This window comes from Pantherophis guttatus, chromosome 1 (genome assembly GCF_059756535.1).
Source record: "Pantherophis guttatus breed Tessera chromosome 1, ASM5975653v1, whole genome shotgun sequence".
Classification (NCBI taxonomy): domain Eukaryota; kingdom Metazoa; phylum Chordata; class Lepidosauria; order Squamata; family Colubridae; genus Pantherophis; species Pantherophis guttatus.
Window position 1 is genome coordinate 309,115,004 of NC_142063.1, and position 18,599 is coordinate 309,133,602.

The window sequence follows — 18,599 nt, forward strand, 5'->3', positions numbered from 1 at the left end:
ATTACGGTGGCCGAAATAGGCCTCGCTCTTCCGGATTGGTGGCGGGAGAATAGTTATTATTTGCTAGCGGCATCGAAGTGGCGGGTGATTTCAGCATGGCGGCCTCCATAGACGCTTGTGTTTCTGCTCCACGGGAGGGATGCTGGCCCGAAGGCTCGGGTGCCGAAAGCGGCTTTATTCGCGCCGTCTTAGCGTTGCCTGACAAACCGAATACTACTGTGAGGTTCTTTGAGCGCGGCGACTACTACACGGTGCATGGCGAAGATGCAAAGCTGGCGGCGGCGGAGGTCTTCAAAACACAAGCGATCATTCGGATCCTGGGCTCAGGTTGAACTGAGGGGCTTTCGCGACTTCTCCTTGGCGGGCTTATAGTAGCAGGGTTGGGTTGCTCAGTTGCAACTGCGCTCCCGGAGTTCGCTATTTATTTCACCTTAGAGCTGCAGTAGACGCCATGCTTTGTGCTCCTGCCGGCGAACCGCTCGGTCTCTTGACAATTGCAGGTAGCGCTGGAAAAGCCTTCTGGAAAGTCGTTGTAGTCCGTGTAGGCTGACCTTCCCAATTACAATGCCCATCTGCCTCGTCCAGCAAGCCGGAGGAATTTCTAGTTCCACGGGTCTGGATGAATATCAGACTGACGAAAGTTAAACTGAAAAGACCCCTCAAATCCACTTGCTGGAAAGGAAGAGTAAGCAGGTGCCTTGTGTTCCAGAGTGGGTGGATCCACTCTGGAAGTGATCTGGTGATCCAGCACTGATTTTAAGCTTGCTGACTTCGGGTTTTCCAGAAGAAGATTTTGCCTGCCTTGTTTATGGTTGATGATAATGATCATATAGTGATCTAGAATCTAAACTTTACTTTTCATATATAGTATAACCTCCCTATATTTTTCCATTATTGCTCCATCTTTTTCTTTTTCAGATTATCAATTAAAGATTGAAGTATAAAGTAACTACACAGAGTAATATTTAGACTAGGCTAGGCTAGAAGCAGATTGTTTATAAGTCCTTGCTTCCTTCAATCATAGGGGTTTGAAATTCTGAAAGCTGCTACTCAGATTTTAGTATTTATAAAAATATATCAGTTGCCCACACAATGGATGCAATGTAAACATAGAATAAAATAAAGCTGTATGAAAAGGAACAAAACCAAATTTCTGTATCAACCCATTCAACTATCTCAAATCAAATTTATCTCACCTTTGTTTTGCATAACTTAGCATGGCAAGTCAATGGCTTCCTCTTGATTTTCCCACCACAGCCCTCCTAGACTTAGAGTGTGGGAAACTTTCCCACAAAGTCAACCAGCTGGCATCTGTGCCTAAGGGAGGACTTGAACATCTGGTCTCATGGTTTCTAATACAGCACTTTAAGCAGTCAATTGGTACTAAGAAATGATACAAATTTTAACTGTAATAGCATCCAGATATAACCAGCCTTTTTACAGTCAATGTTCTGATCTGTGTCTGACTAAGTACCTTACTTCTGTATCAGAAGAAAGTTTTGTTGACTTTTGCACATCAAACTTTTATCAAAGAAAGGAGAGTAAAACAGAATGCATGTGTTCTTTCTGGATATTTGGCATACCTTCAGATAAGTGCTTTGGGAAGACTTCAAATACTACTAGAACTGCAAAATAAATATCGAACTGCCTGTAAAACATGTTAAAAATAATATAGGAACAGTTAACTTGATTAGTCTTGTATTAACTGAATAGGGAATCAAAGCATTATAATAATTGGAGAGGAGAAACTTATTCAGGTTTATCCCTAATTAAATAGTTAATTATTGTTAATGAGCATGCAACACTTCTACAAATGACCTCATCTTGTCTAACTGAGCTGTAATCTGACATCCTGTAGTTTAAGTATGTTTAGCAGAGGTTATTTGTGTTTTTACCGTACTTCCCAATCAGAAACAATAGCATTTACCGGTAATAATTCTTATTTTAACCAAATTGTAACTTTTTAATTGTAGTGTGTCAATGATATTTCTTCATTTTTTTCCCTTACTTTTTAGGAACTCAGAAACTCGAGAGTGTTGCACTCAGCAGGATGAATTTTGAATATTTTGCGCGAAATCTTCTTCTGATTCGTCAGTACAGGGCTGAGGTATACAAGAACAAGGCAGGAAATAAATCTACCAAAGAGACTGAGTGGTATTTGGCCTATAAGGTATGAGATCATTGTGTTCAGAAATGTATATTGCTTTGATTATAGATCTGTGAGTACTTTTCATTTCATTGGCAATTAAATTCAAAACTTGTGCAATTGCAGATGTTTTTGTTAGGGCAGCCCATCTAATATTACATTCTATAGATCTGGTGAAATAAAACTCTTATGGATTATATCTAGAGATTGCCAGGTTGTGAAAAATTGCACAAAGGGAGTGTTCAGTTTTTTAATTGCTAGAGGTACATTTTTACATGTTAGCAATGTTATTTCAGAATATTATTCCAAATAAGAATAATAAATTATTCCAAATAAAACAAGATTTATTCATGCATTCTATTTAACATATGGCAAAGAAGTCAGGTTTCAAAATTTTGATTGCTTAGCTCTTTTTGTTGGATAGAAAATTGTTTGTATTTGTCAGTCATGAGACTCCCCCTTCAGCAATTTTAACAGGTTCAGCCCAAATACAGATTTATGAGAAATCAAGCTTGGAATTGCAAGATTCATGATTTAAATCACTAGTAAAAAGGCTTGATTTAAATCAACTCAATTTAAATCATAATTTTTAAAGAACAACCGTCATTTGTCCCGCAGTGGCTCCTCCTCTGACCTGCTGTTGACTCACCGACAGTCTCATTCACTTTAATGAGATGGCTGGTGATGCGGCAGTGACACAACAAGGTGAGGGACGTGGCAGGCAGCAGGTGAGTGGATGCCCACTACAGGCACTGCCACGATGGATCTGAAATGACAGGTGCTCTTTAATATTATATTTATAAGCTGCTTAGAAGGTTTCACTTTCATTTTTACTGCTTGCCCTTCCTCCTCACACTTAAAGCCTGGTGGTACAGATATATTTCTCTTCAAACAATCATAGTTTGTAGTGTACATACCGTATATACTCGAGTATAAGACGACCTGAATATAAGCTGAGGCACCTAATTTTACCACAAAAAAACGGGAAAACTTATTGACTTGAGTATAAGCCTAGGGTGGGAAATGCAGCAGCTACTGGTAAATTTCAAAATAAAAATAGATACCAATAAAATTACATTAATTGAGGCATCCGTAGGTTAAATATTTTTGAACATTTATTTCAAAGAAAAACAGTAAACTAGCTCTGTAAGTGCATAGTGTAAACTACACTATAACTAAATTACACAAGAGAATGTAGTATATATACCAAAAATAATTCAATAACAATTTAATCTGATACATTGGGTTAAGTGATGTAGGGCTTGATCTAATTTCAGGCAAGTTCAAGCCTGAAATACCTGCATTCTTTCTCCCTCCCTCTCTCTCTCTCTCTCTCTCTCTCTCTCTCTCCCTCCCTCCCTCCCTCTCTCTCTCTCTCTCTTCCTTTTTCTTTTTTTTCTCTTTCTTTCTTTGTCTCTTCTCTCTCTTTCTTTCTTTCTCCCTCCCGTTCTCCTTTCTTCCTTTCTGTGAAGAACCCCAGAAGGTCTTTGGTAGGAGGAAGAAAAGCCAGACGTTTTGAAATGTTTTGTAGCTTACCCTGAGCAAGGATAGTTAGTGCAAGCAGTTACAATAAGCTCTCAACTCAAGCTCAGTACACGTAGGGATCCCCAAACAGTGAGGATGAAGTGTGAGTAAAAGGGTTTACCCTTCCCTCCCTCCCCATCCTCTCTGTTTCTTTCTCCCTCCCTTTCTCCTTCTCATCTGGCATTCTTAGAGCTCTACTATTGATTAGCTTAGCCTGAGCAAGGATAGCTAGCAGCCAGCCTATTACAATAAGCTCTCAACTCAAGCTCAGTGCACCTGGGGATCTCGCTAAACATTTGGCCCATTTTGGCCTTAGCAAGCCTCCCTGCAGCCCCTGAAAGCCAAAACGGGTTGCAGGAAAAAAGGCATTTTTTTCCTCACTCGAGTATAAGCCAAGGGGGCTTTTTTCAGCATAAAAAATGTGCTGAAAAACTCGGCTTATACTCAAGTATATATGGTAGATTTGCAAAACAATGGGATAAAGAAATATTCCTGAACTTTGTTTTATGATTTATCTCCTGGTTACTGTGATATTGTGTGAATGCATCAGTGCAGTGCATGTTATCTCAGCTTGCAGAACTTGGATTCATTGAATGTTTATCAAAAATGTAAATATTGCAGAATATACAGCCTCATGCTATATAAGCTCCATTTAATGCTGAATAAACTAAATTATTAATGCATCTTAAATAGAAAACTATCTTTGGATAGATTTTTACTCCAAAAGCATTTTATTAAAATAAATTTGATAAAAATAAAAAAAAATCTGATTTTTTTGATTTTTTTTAAAAAATGATTTTTATCCACCCTGATCTTTTGATAGTTTTATTGCTGTATTTGTATGGAAATTAATATTCCTGTGTTATTCTTTCCTTAAATAGGGCTCTCCAGGTAACCTTGTTCAATTTGAGGATGTTCTTTTTAGTAACCATGATATGTCCTCTTCAGCTGGTGTTGTAGCCATTAAGCTGTCCTCAATTGATGGACAGAAAGTTGTTGGCGTAGGATATGTGGATTCACTGGCAAGAAAACTAGAAGTATCTGAATTTGCAGATAATGATCAGTTTTCCAACCTTGAAGCACTGTTGATACAAATGGGGCCAAAGGAATGTTTGCTGCCAGTTGGGGAGACTGCTGGAGATATGGTGAAACTGAGGCAGGTAAGCCATGGAAATTCTGAAACCACACACATTGTTTACATGAACTTAAATCTGAAAAACCCTCTAGGAAATGAACTTAAAATGGACATAAAATGGAGCAGCTCATTCAGTTGTGGAGTTCTTGGTGCTCCCTTAATAAACATTAATAATTATTTTGTGTAGGTTTGCATCTGCACACTCTAATTAGGTTAACTAATGGGTACATTAAAGCTTCAATTGGTGACTATAATCACTTATAATGTTAAGCTATGGCTTAGTTACCTATGCTTTATGGAATAAAGTGCACCTTTCAGAGTTTGCACAACATGTGAAGTCAAAATGAATCTGTAGCATAGCAGTGTATAACCAAGCCATTGGCTACTCTTCTGCTTATTGGGCATGCTATTTACTGGGGGAAAAACACTCTTCAGGGGCTGTTTAGAATTAACCACTTTGAAGGCCTTCCAAACAGACAGGAGTATTTCAGCACCAGGAGTCAAAAATGCAAAATGAATCCTAGTCACAAAACCCCAAAAGACAACATAAGCACATTTATAGATATCAAAGAAGAATTGAAAATCCCTTCACTGTGTTAAATATTGTGTTGGGGTGTGTGTGCACTGAGGGAGCTCAACCAATCTCATTGTACATATGTTGTGCACTGACAATAAAGATTTGAAATTTGAAGGCATCTGGTTCAATGAAGATATAAAAGCTGAACAACAGAATCAAGGCATTGGTTGTCTGTAATAACAGTTAACTGAAAAGGCAAATATTTAAATTAATATTGACTCTTAAGGGTATCTCCAAATTGTACAATTTGGAAGAAAAATCCTCTAGGAAAAATATTTGGCCCCAAGCATGATAGCTTGAACAAGTAGGTCTTATTTAGCAATTGCCCTGTTTAGCAGCTGTTCAAATTTATGACCTGTCGTTCCACTTAACGACTATTGCAGCATCCCCACAATACATGTGATTGAGATTCAGGCCCTTTACAACTGGTGTGCATTTACAACTATTGCAGTGTCCCGTGGTCAAATGTTTGCCATGTATGCGTATCACAGCCAGCTTCTAGCCAGCAGAGTTTGAGGGTTGTTTGCTCTCCAAAGACTGGTCACAACACAGTGCAGTAAACTTGTACACAATGCTTTATTACAGTACATACTTTCCTCAACAACAGGCTATTGCTCTGGGTGAACTCCGCCCAGAGTTTTCAGGGCGATGTTGCCACATAACTTCGTTTTTAATGCTCGCTCAGTCCTTTATGCTCTGTCTCTTAAGACACCATTCAGACAAAAGTCTCAAAGTCCTTAAAGAAGTATATAACCTTTGCCTTTTCCAAACATTCTTAAACTAGTTGTGGTGTTTCAGTGTGGTTGCTCTTTTTTCAACTTGCTGCTGAGTTCCAGACGAAGTTTCAAGCTCCAGGCAGGACTCTCACTAGGATATGCTACTTATTGTGGTCCTGGCAGTTGAGTCATAGTCTCCTTGTTTGTTTGTAATAGCTATCAATCTTAGATATCATTTTTGCTTTTGCTTATTACCTTTCCTGCTACATTGCTTCCTTCTCCACTCTGTCATAGCATTTGTTTTTGTAAGCTTAAAAGACTGGATGAGGTGATGCTGCCTCTGGATGTCAGCATGTTCTTGAAAATATCAGGGTCAAGTTAACCAGGCAACAGGACTACCAGCTTGAATGCCTATGAATACAGTTCTAAGGAATGAATGAAAGCCTGAGGGAAGGAGTGGTGGAAAGTTTGTTTGCGTGACTACAGGTTCTTTTGAGAAGAGCAGATAGCAGCTCTTGCCTTCACACACTGACAGAATCAGTGGAGAAACCAGCACTGCCTTGTTTAATGACCACAGGTGTTTCTCTTAATGACTGTGGCAGAAATGACATAAATCCACTGCAGCCATGTGATTTTTTGATTAGTGATGGAATTGCCTATCCCAACTGTGGTATAGGTTAGTCCTCAATTTAGGACCATAATTGGGTCTGAAATCTTTGGTCATTGAATGAAATGGTTGTTGAGACATCCTATGACCGCTTCATTGAACAACTGCAATCCCAGGTCTCCCAGTTGCAGTCATAAAATGATTGCATATGTAATTAAGGAGAGCATGGGGGTTCCTCAGGTCGGGGAAGCTCTGAGCAGATTACAGGGCCCACTGGTATGCAGAAATCTGCCATGGACCAGGAGGCCTGGCTAGCCAAGAGATCACATGAACTTTAAAAACCTGCTGTGGCCCTCAAGCCCTCAGGCTGTTCCTCAGCCCACCAGGCAAGAGAGCCGTTGAACAGATGCCGGGCACACTGGCTACAGAAACCTGCTCAAAGGCTGGGAGGCTCAGGCCTGTTCCCCTCTCCCTCCCACACCCAGGAGGCCTCAGCTGGTTACAGGGCCCAGCAGCACATGGCAATTGTTCCACTTGCGTTTGTATTTGCAGCAACTGACAGCCATGCCCAGCCCATGCAAGGCATGGGCTGCCTACAGAGGCTGGCTTGTACCATTCTACAAGTGGTATCATATTCACAATCTCTAGGAAGGCTTCCAGACTAGAAAGGCTAGAAAACTAACATGATTGCTAGAAGGAATCAAGGAAGGCTAGGAAGAGCCTTCTGGTCATTCTAGCTATCTTTCAGAAGGCTCCATCTTCAAATCGTGTCATTTGGAAAAGGAGCCTTCCATGAGAATGGTGCCTGTTTGCAGAATGGTGCGAGGAGGTCTCTGTAGGAGGGCTGTGTCTCACATAGGCTGGGTGACAGACAGATCCATCTGTTAGCAGCTGCAAAAAAGAAAAAAAGGTAAGTGGAGCAATTTATTTATTGTATTTATTTATGTATTGGTTCAATTTATATGCCACCCTTTTCCGGAGACTCAGGACGGCTTACAATGTGTTAAGCAGTAGCCTTCATACTTTTGTATATACCTGCTTAGTAGGGCTTTTGCCCCCCCCTCCCCCCCCCCCCAAAAAAAAAGCGGTGTTCTTTTTTATACAAAGTCAGCTCCTCATTTTACCTACCTGGAAAGGATGGAAGGCTGAGTCAACCTTGAGCCTGGTGAGATTTGAACTTGCAGTAATTGCAGGCAGCTGGTGTTACTTAACAGTGCTTTAGTCTGCTGCGCCACCAAGGCTCTTTATTTATGCATACTGCTGGGCCCTGTAATTGGTTGAGGCCTCCCAGGTGTGCTGGGGAGCAGGCCTGGTCCTCCAGAGCCACAGTAGTTTTCCCTTACTGGTGGGCCAGGTGGGTAGTTGAGATGGGGAGAGAGAGAGGTGGCTGGAGGCAGCTGCAGTGCTGCTGTATTCAGTTGTAATGGTGGGCAGACTGCTAACTGCCTGAATTTCCATAATTACAGGTTTGCTCAGTACCATTTGAATTTTGAACAGTTGCTCCATGAACACTTAACTAAGTGAGGACTACCTATAGTTAAGCGAGGATTCTTTGTATGTGGTGCATTGCCATGGCTTTTTATTGGTGCAAAAATGATGTAATGCTTCAATGCCACTCATTAAATTTATTGAGTGATCAAAGAGCTCTAGTCCTTACCAATGCTGTTTGCATCTCTCTTTTGTACCTTAGAAGTTCTTTCCTTTTGTGGGTCAGTTAGGTATGAAAGTAACTCATAGCGTACTTTGATAATGGGCTTCTATTGTGATTTACTATTTTCTGCCTTCTGTGCATCAGGCTTTCCAGTCTGATGCTCTTCTGATAAATATAGTACAAAGTGTCAGACACATAATTTATTAATGGAGACATCATCAATTCACTGAAATAATATCAAGCTACTCTTTCTGCATGTAGCATCGCCTCACAATTAAATTTAGATCTGCAGTTATACTGCTGACAATATTTCAATGTACAATCTTATTCAGCTTGAAATAATGTGTAGATGGGCAAGTATGTAGCTTCTCATTAGGTCATTAGGCAAGTTTGATCTGAACCAAGCTTCGAGTGTATTATATTGAAATAATAATATGTCTGAATAAATGTGACCTGTTCCTTTTTTATCCCTTCAGTGTTAAAAGTTACATCTGATTAGTAGTTGGTAGTTTCATTAGGTAACAGCATGATTATATATGACAGTGTTTGATTATGCATCATCAAATTGGTGTTGACTCTTAGCCATAATCTAGATTTTGTCCGGGACACTCTGAATAAGTGACAGTGAAAATCCTTAAAATAAAAGTAATAAAACTTCATTTAAGAAAATACTGAATTTTATAGTAGAGATGGAGAAGGAGCTGGATCAATCGTATCAACAGCATAGAGTCTGGTAGCACCTTTAGGACAAGCAATTTTATGGGGGCATTCTTTTTATAAGCAGCAACTTACCTAGATTTGCTATCATAGGACTTTAAATGAGTTTAAAAGGACTTTAAAGAGTTAAAAGGAGAAGATGGAGGAAAAAAGAGTGGGAAGTTAATGAGTTTCTGTGAGAGCAGAAACTGAGAAAAGAGGTTGTTACATTATCAGTTGTAAATGAGACATTTCATTCTTTCAAGTCAATCCATCACCAGTCATACAGATCTCAGCAATGGTGATACAAGTGAAATTTTGTCAATACAATAGAATTAAAGTACATTAGAAAAGTCTAATCTATTACAGAAATCTTGAATAAGGACAATGACTTCTTAAGTCACTACATTTGCTAACTGATAAGATAATTCCTCTACCTTCCTCTTTGAGAGCTTTTTTCACTCTGCTTTTATAAATCCAATTTCTTCTCACCTTATTTTCCCCCCTTCTCTCCCTTATAAGTCTACTTTTAAGATTTTATAATACTGAATCCATTCTTTGTTTCTGATGAAGTGAGCTCCTGCTCACAAAAGCCTGTGCCTCAATAAAGTTGACAAGTTTGTAAGGTGCTATCGTATTCTGTGCTTATTTTGTTGAATACAGTTAAGAGTGTTTTAAACCTATAGCCTGAAGTAAAATTATTCCTAATTATTTTATTTGTAAAGGTGGTTCAAAGGGGAGGAATCCTGATCACGGATAGGAAAAAGACTGAATTTTCAACAAAAGATGCTGTTCAAGATCTCAACCGTTTGCTACAATCAGGAAAGAAGGACCGTGTGTCTAGTGCAGCATTACCGGAAATGGATAAGCAGGTAAGTGAGTTGGGTATGGACATGTGCCATAAATCAAAGAAGTGTGTGTCAGTTTTAAACAGATAACAGTGTCTGTTTGTGTGTCCCTCCCTCCTTCCCTCCCTCCCTCCCTCCCTTGGCTCTGCGGGTCCTGTTTTTGGCCGCCTCAGCCTCCAGAAGGCAGGTGGGGGCCAGTGGATAGGTGGGGCGATGTGGGCGGGGCAGCCTTGTGGTCCCGCCCAGGCCAGGTTAATGGCTTCGGTGGGCCGTATTCCTTCAGGCAAGTTCCTAATGTTTGCTACAGTTTTAAAATTATGCATATCTCTAATATTTATTGCTATAAGCTTTATTAGAAGTTTCTAAATAGAGGTAGTAATGGCAAAGCAGCCACACAGTTTCATATAGAATGATATTCATGTGGTTTTTTAACATCAACCTTCCCCAATTAGATAGTCTTCAGTTGTGCTGGTGCATGACTCCCAACATTTTGAGCTAGTAGAAACTGTCCATAATGTCTGGCAATGATGGGGACTATACCACAGCAAATTAGGGATTATGGAAAGCTGCCCTAGAAAAAATTCATCTATGTTTTGTAGGTAAAATACAAAAGCACTTCTTGTTGAATGCCATGGAAGCGTCTTCCCTCTTTATAGAAAGTTTTTCTCTCTTCATAGAATAATATTTAATAATGGTTGTATGATATTTGTCTGATCCTCCTTCTGTTATTTCTCCAAACTTTTTCAAAAACCTCTAGTGAAACATTTGCAAACTACTTATGCCTTTGAGCAATAATTTAATTTTGAAAAACTGCTGTTCAAGAACAAACGATATTATCCACATTGCTTCCAATTTAGTCCCACCATTGCCCCAGTGACCAATTGTCAGGCTCAGTACATATGTGATTCTGCTAAACTTTTATTCCCCAGGTTGCCATCTCTTCTCTGTCTGTAGTGATTAAATACTTAGAGCTGTTAAACGACGAGTCTAACTTTGGACAATTTGAACTTACCACATTTGACCTTAATCAGTATATGACCCTGGATCATGCTGCTGTTAGAGCCCTTAACCTTTTTCAGGTAAGATGTATAACTTGCCCTTATATTTGATTTCTATCACTACATTGAGTAATTTATGAAATCTTAACTAATTCTCCAAGGCTTAAGGGGACCAGCAAGGTAGGATATGGGGGGGGGGGAAGGAAGATAGGCGGAGTGGGGTGGGGGCTGCTGCAGTGTCCCTGAGGTTGATTGTAAGGGTTGGTGAATTACCAAGTTCCTGAATAGCTTTTTGAGGGTCGTAACTTCAAATGGTCACTAAGTGACCGTTCATAAGTTGAGAACTATCTGAACTTACCTTCAGTTAAGCAGAGGCTAATGATAGAAGTCAATCATGAAATTATAAGATATGTTTTAGAGCAGGGGTGTCAAGCTTTATTTCATTGAGGGCTGCATCAGAGTTGTGTTTGACCTCGGGCCTGGGATGGGCATGGCCAGGTTGGGCATGGCCAAGTTGACGTCACTCATCAAGGCTCCATTTTCGGCCATGACTGCCTCCTGCAGCCCTCTGCCAGTGAAAAAAGAGCTCGGGGAAGCTATGTATAGCCTGCCTGGGCTATATTTGCAGCTGCGACGGCCTCCCCAGGCTCTGTTTTCACTGGCAGAGGGCTGCAGGAGACTGTTGCGGCTGAAAGCGGAGCCTGGGAGAGCTGCACATGACTCTCTCATGCTTTGTTTTCGCTGGCGGAGGCACCGCGCCAGATCTAAGCACCCCATGGGCCGGATGCCTGGGAAGCCTAATGTTTATTTCAAAGCTTTAAGTGATTTTGTTCATTTAAAAAATTGATTATTTTTTGACTTCCATTAAGGTGGCTTCTGATTTCTCTTTTAAAATAGTATATTTGTTCAAATAAGCATGGAAAGGAAAGTTTTACCCTTTGTCTTTTTCTCTCCTGGAATGCTATATTTAATCTTTGTTCTGTTTATCTATTCTTGCTATGCCTTAAATGGGTAGGCTACAATTTATGAAATTGTTGACAAATGTAATTTGTCTACTGTACTTAAAAGAAAAAACATTGAAATACAAAATATATGACATTATCTTCTGTTGCCATTCTTCCTATTATTTTCTGAAGGGCTTAAACAAGCTCAGCAAATTTTGTTCTGAGCTTAGAAAAAGCCAATTTAGAATAGTGTATTAGACATTTTTGTTTGTTGTTTTGTCTTGAAATAAGTTCAAACATTTGAGGTTTTCAGGCATACGAAAAAATAGAATCCTAGAACTATTTTCTTATTTTCTCCTTTTTTATGAAATGGCCAGAAAAGCACTTGTTTTTAATTCTTCTTAATCTGAATAATAAACCACTTAAAACAGCAGAGAAAAAATTCAGTTAAGGCAGAACTCTGGGGCATGGATTGCTTTGTTCTAAGATCAGAATGTGAGTTTGAAACATTTTGTAGACAGCAATGTCAGGGTTTATAAAGGAATTTTCTTTTTATTAATCAATGAACAATTCCTAGAATGAACCATTGTGCCTTGATCTTCTTAAACTGAAGAAAACGATGGAAGAAAAAGAAGGAGGAGGAGGCAAAATGACACCCAGTGTTATGGTTAGAGATTTGAGTTAAAACTGCAGACTGTCTATAGAAATTGCAAAGAGAATTAATTGGTAACCAGCATGTGTTAAGGAATCAGATTTCACATGTATCATCTTGGAACAAAGAAGCAATGCTTTGATCACCATTTCTGAAAACACAAAAGACTAGCAATAACTCAGCTTCCTCTCTTCCTTTAGTTTGAAGTAAAGACTTCTTTGTTTTTTATGACACAAAAGTGCCTTCTTTCACAACATACATCCTTATCTCTTTTTTTCCTCAGGATTCTTCAGAATTTACCCAAGGAACACATTCACTGGCTGGATTGTTAAATAAATGCAGAACACCTCAAGGACAAAGGCTAGTCAACCAGTGGATCAAACAACCATTGATGGATAAGAACAAAATAGAAGAAAGGTAGTAAATAAATAATGCATTCCTTCTCAGTGCTCAATTGCTTGTGCTGGCTAGAAATTCTGGGAAGTGTAGTATTAAAATATCAATGGGAACCAGGTTGGGGAAAGCTGTTCTGGAAAGTGCATTGCCTTATTGGCACCATTTTGGAGTTATAACCTTTAGCATTTAACATTTGTGCTTCAAGTCACAGTTATAAAATATATATTGTATAGTACTTGGAGGAGACATATACTTAAATTCTGCAGCATTTGCATTCTGAATAATTTGGTGATCAGGCTGGGGTGTTAATGAGGGCGTTTGTCAGGGTTCAAACACCAAGAAAGACTTGGGAGAGTTACTAAAAAGCAGTTTCCTTCATTGTTCCTCATCTGTAGACAGAAGTCTTGCCAAATTAAAGCAACTATTTGTATCATTATTTTATTTATTTTATTTTTATTTTATTTTATTAAATTTCTATACCGCCCTTCTCCCGAAGGACTCAGGGCGGTGTACAGCCAGAAATAAAACCATGACAATAGAAAAATTAAAAACAAGTTAAAACAATTAAATCAATTGGCCGAAAATTCTAATAAAACAACCCATTAAAATAGTAAAAATATTATTATTATTTAAGCCAGCCCTGCTTGTTGGAATAGTAATGTTTTTAGGGCACGGCGAAAGGTACGCAGGTCGGTAATCCTACGAATCTCCGGGGGTAGCTCATTCCAGAGGGTAGGGGCCCCCACAGAGAATGCTCTCCCCCTGGGGGTCGTCAGCCAGCATTGTCTAGCTGACGGCATCCGGAGTCATTTATAGATACACCCTGGGAATAGCTGGGGAGGAGCCTTCTTAACTCTTTTCCTCTTGACCAAACTTTCTATGTTTCATTGTCTCTTTGCCCTCCTGGGAATTCATATTATATCCCACTACATCTTTTTGTGGAGAAGTGGCTTTTACTTAGTGGTCCAGCAAAACAAAGTTTTACTTTCTCTTTCCCTTTGCTTGGAAGCAGATTAGTTGACAAAGACAAGATGTATGTTAACAGAACAGAGTAGATGGCATTTACTTGGGGTCTTAGTTTTCTCTACATTGGCTGGTTGTCGGGTCATAAGTTATGATAGAAATAATTTGGAACAAGGCAGGGGTGAAATCTACTTACCTTCCTTACTGGTTCGGAAGTGCTTGTGCCCATGCATGCGTCACATGCACGCGCAGACTCTGCGCATGCGCAAAACTTGCGCATGCGTAGAGGGTAAAAAATATTACTTCCTGGTTAAAATCAGGAAGTAATGACACCTGGGCGGGTGGGCGGAGCCTCGTGCCACCATCACTACCGGATCTCTGGACCACCTGCCACAATCGCTACTGGATCACCTGATCCAGTCTGAACCGGGAGCATTTCACCCCTGGAACAAAGCCTTTCACTGATTGTTGAAGTAAATGTTCAAAGTACTTCTTGATTATGAAAAAAGGAACTAGTTCAAGGTACTCTCACTCTTGGAAATCTTGAAATGACACAAGACTAGGCAATGTCTGAGAGTTCAACTTTTAAAACTTTAATATCTCTATTTAATTTTGGTGTTCTACAGCAATCGTCTGATATCTTGAATAAAACACTACAATGTTCTGTCTTTTGTGATGATGAAAATATTTCTAGTATTAAATCCATGTTTTAAGACTAAGAATCTCATTATTTAAGCATTGCATTATTATGTAGACCAAATTTATTTTGTGTTTAGTTTAGCTCTAACCCATTGCCTTTTACAGTAAATTGGGGTCATTGAGTTTTAAAAGCAATTAATAGTCTGGATTCAAACGCCCATATAGTTAGCTGGTTGTACTATTATAAAGTATATATTATACCGTTACTTTTCTAGGAACTCAGTTCTTTGATACAATTAAAAAAATGAAATGACTGGCTTCTTAATAAGAAATGGAACAAATACATTGAGGATAATAATTAGGAAAACAGGAATAACAAGAATTAAATTGAGTTACCTGTATATGTCCATGTCCATGTGTGATATGTATGTGTATTTGATTTACAAACCCAGTCTTAAAATTGACTATCTGAATTAATTTAAAGGTATGTCATTATTTATGGGAACGACAATCAGTTTGATAATAGCAATCAATGCCTTTGCTGTATAGGAAAAACCAAAATAGTCTTATGTACTGAGATATATTGTGTGATTCTAGCTTGGGAGAAGGGACAAGAAAAATTCGTGACCCTATTCTGAACGTATCATTCCTGAAATTATGCCTGATTGATCTAGCTGCTGATACGGACCTGCTTTTATTATTGCTTTGATAGCATTTTATTATGTTTTGTGCTCATTTGTTAATCTTGTATTGCATTTTTAATGAAGTGTGTTGCTTGGAGGTGCCAGGCCAGGTCTGTGAAAGAGAATAATTTAGTTAAGCAAGTATGAAAGAATTGATGTTATGCAGTTTTCTTGCTCCTAGCTAATTTCATTAAAAATGTAGCTCAGCCTATAATTTTTTGAGCAAGTATGTGGGGATCCATATGGTAGTGCTGTTTTGCTTCATAGTAGGAAATTTAATCTTACTTTCCAGTTTCAAAAAGGCTGTTAAGTTTTATTGAAACTAAAATATTATTTAAAAATAACAGCAGATAAACAATATTCTGGGTACCATAAACAAATGAAAAGGTCACGTCATCTGTCTTTGCCTTTTATTTATTTATAAAATTTATTGGCTGCCCATCTTACCGCAGGGTAGCTCTGAGTGACTTAAAATCTTTCACTCACTCACTCATTCACTCACACACACATTAAAACCAACCATTAACCATTTGCATATTTCTTGGTTTCTGTAATTTTCCTATCCCTCTTTGATTGTTATCTTCCGTTTATTTGAATATTCATCTATAATTCCTTGTCTTTTCTTGGGGCTCTGGAATTCAAGATTTAGCTAGACACATTTCCCTCTTGTTTTTTTTTTTTTTCCTTCTGTCAGTTTCATTTTATCAGTAAATATGTGATTTTTGCTTTTTGCATTTTAGGATATTTTTTTGCTTTGTGATTGATATCAAGCCATATTTTTGCAAGAGTTCATTATTTGAGTCAGAGTTAGCACAAAGTCCCGTTTTTGATTTGTGAATAGAGCTTTCCCATTTATGTTTAAAGAAAATATAGTCAGATTTTGCTGTTGTCCATTTATTAATGTCCATGTATAGAATTTATTTTGTATTGGTGAAAGCAAGTCTATGCTGTAAAGCTTTATTTTCTTAGAATTCTACCAGTCTATTTTCCACTTTAAAAGTAAAAAACTGAATGCTTGGAAATGAATAATTGCAGCTATTATATGGGAATAACTTGGAGTAATATTTTATACATATTTTAATAGATATAAGCAGACATGATATTTAAGGAAAAGTCCAGTCATTCTGATTTTTAATATAGCAAGTTCAGCCTATTCTTTATGTTTAACTGTACAATATCTATGGAGATTTTCAATCATCTGGGTCATGGTTGTCCCAAAGATACTTTTTTTCCCTTCAAAAGGCAACTAGATTACAGTACTTCTTAATATGGTAAGAAAGGCATTTGTTTCCTTTTTCTCGTAAAAACATATTGCAAAACTGATGGAAGGAAGATGGAAAGTTATAGTATTATCCTGCTAAAAACTAACAAGTTCTTATTCTAAAGATATTTTCCTTTGAAACATAACAATATGGCTTAAAGTCCTACATAGATAGCATGTGGGCGTAAAAGAAGACCTTATGTGGGAAGTTTATAAATATCTTTTAAACCCTATGAAAAAATATATTGCATCAAGATTTGTTAAAAGCATATATTTGCTTGTGTTTAAAGAGGTTGCTTTACTCCAGAATCTGATAAGAAAAAGTTTGTAAAGTTTAGAATTGATTGGTCCAGGACAGGGGCAGGTTTCAAAACCCGTCGCCACCGGTTTGCACTGGTCTAGGAACTTAATTCCATCTGTGTACATTTTAGGTAGCTGTCATAACTTAATGCTGCTTCCTTTAAAAACTACAATCTTTCCCAACATCACGGTTTTTTTCCAATGACTCCTCTCTTCTCCTTTGGTGGCCAGAGTTTTGAATCAGTAATTCTGTGTGATGCTCTATGGAAACTAAAGTTGGACTTTAAACAAGCAGGATAGCAAAAGTGTTGACGCCCTTGTTATATGTATTAAGAAAGGGCAGAATAAAAATCTAATAATAATCTAATAATTATTAAGTAATAAGAAATTTTTAAATAAATAGCAATAATAATTTAATAATAATTTAATTCCATAGCAGATAACATTTGGAAGGGGCTCAAACAGATATTTCCTAATTTACTAACTAATTAGTAGTAGTAGGTAATATGTAATATGATATGCAAGATTTTGTTATTATAGTAAATCTGAATAAAGCAACTTCTTGTGGAGTTGATTTCTTCATCTGTTTCTATGTAGTAGGACTTTGTGGTCATACTTTTAAGAAATTTGCTAGTTTTCAGATGCCAGGCTAAAGCTTGAGAATTCAAGAGGGCTTTTATTCTCACATTATATCTAGGAAAATAGATTGCTGTTGACTGAAATTTTAGGTAAACATTGTTAATTTGGCCTGCTTGATGTGTTTTTGTTTCATTTAGTACATTTCATCAGCTGCTATGGGAATGGTTGTTAAATATATAAATGAATAAATAAATATCACTCTAGTCTTTCTAGAGTACACCACTTCTGAATAGTGAGACGGCTCCTTTGTCAAGTGTACTGTGCAGACTAGAAAACTAAGTGCTTATTCTAGTTAATTGAAAAAGCTTCCCCTGATATATTTTGTAAAACTGCTCCTGCTTCTCATTTTTATCACAGTGTGAATGCTAAAAAACAGTTCATTAGGTGATTGAATTATGGTGCCCATATCTCAAGTTTGATTACTGTAATTCAGTAAAGTAAGATTATGGACAACAAGTAACATTTTGATACTTCTTGCAGCAACAAGAATTTTTTATATAAAACGGACGTTGCTTACCTGAACGTCCCTTCTCGACGCGCAGCTGGAGAATATGTAATTTCTAGCAAGTATTAAACTGCCAATGCCAGCCCATTAAATATGCTTCTTGAAATGAATGTAAAATTGAATGATTCTGCCTAAGGTATCTTTTAATAGATAAACAACAGGCCAGTTGTGTGATTTCTCTGTTTGTGTTTACCTAAACAGCAGAACAATTTAAAAACTTAGAAATAGAGGTTAGGGACCATACCAAATTAGAGCAACACACAATCAGCTTTTCTATAGCATGTGGCACACCTTTGCCTTTAAGTAGTAACTGCCCACTAAAATGGAGCACTTTCCTTCAGTATTGCTTACACTGTCAGGCATCAGCATCTGGCAAATGTTATCCTTGGCCTTGAGTGGTATGTGGGAAGTTTCTCTCCAGAAGGAAGGTGGGACCTGAATGAAATATTTCATTTCCTATTCATCTAGTGATGTGGAGTATAATTATTACATTTAACTCCCCCACTCATACAGTGTTTCCCCGAAAATAAGGCCCATTCCGAAAATAAATCCTGATTTTTTTTGGGGTGGACCTAATATAAGCCCTACCCCAAAAATAAACTGGGGTGATGGGTGTGGCCAGCACAAGAGGCAGCGAGCGCATGGGGGCCAATGGTGTCTGGTAGGTGCCGCAGCCCGCCTGCCCCTTGGTGCAGCACAGATAAGTCAGAGCGCGGAGT

At 38.2% G+C, this 18,599-nt stretch overlaps 1 protein-coding gene across 1 annotated transcript in view; it reads left to right on the top strand.

Annotated features, from left to right (window-relative positions):
* The window catches only part of MSH2 (mutS homolog 2), a 75,046-nt gene continuing 56,447 nt past the window's right edge, over positions 1-18,599 (top strand). Inside the window, exons 1-6 of the mRNA XM_034427445.3 lie at positions 1-327; positions 2,016-2,170; positions 4,552-4,830; positions 9,778-9,924; positions 10,830-10,979; positions 12,778-12,911. Coding sequence (XP_034283336.1) covers positions 96-327; positions 2,016-2,170; positions 4,552-4,830; positions 9,778-9,924; positions 10,830-10,979; positions 12,778-12,911 — 1,097 coding nt within the window. The 5' untranslated portion in view covers positions 1-95. The remainder of the gene's footprint in view (positions 328-2,015; positions 2,171-4,551; positions 4,831-9,777; positions 9,925-10,829; positions 10,980-12,777; positions 12,912-18,599) is intronic.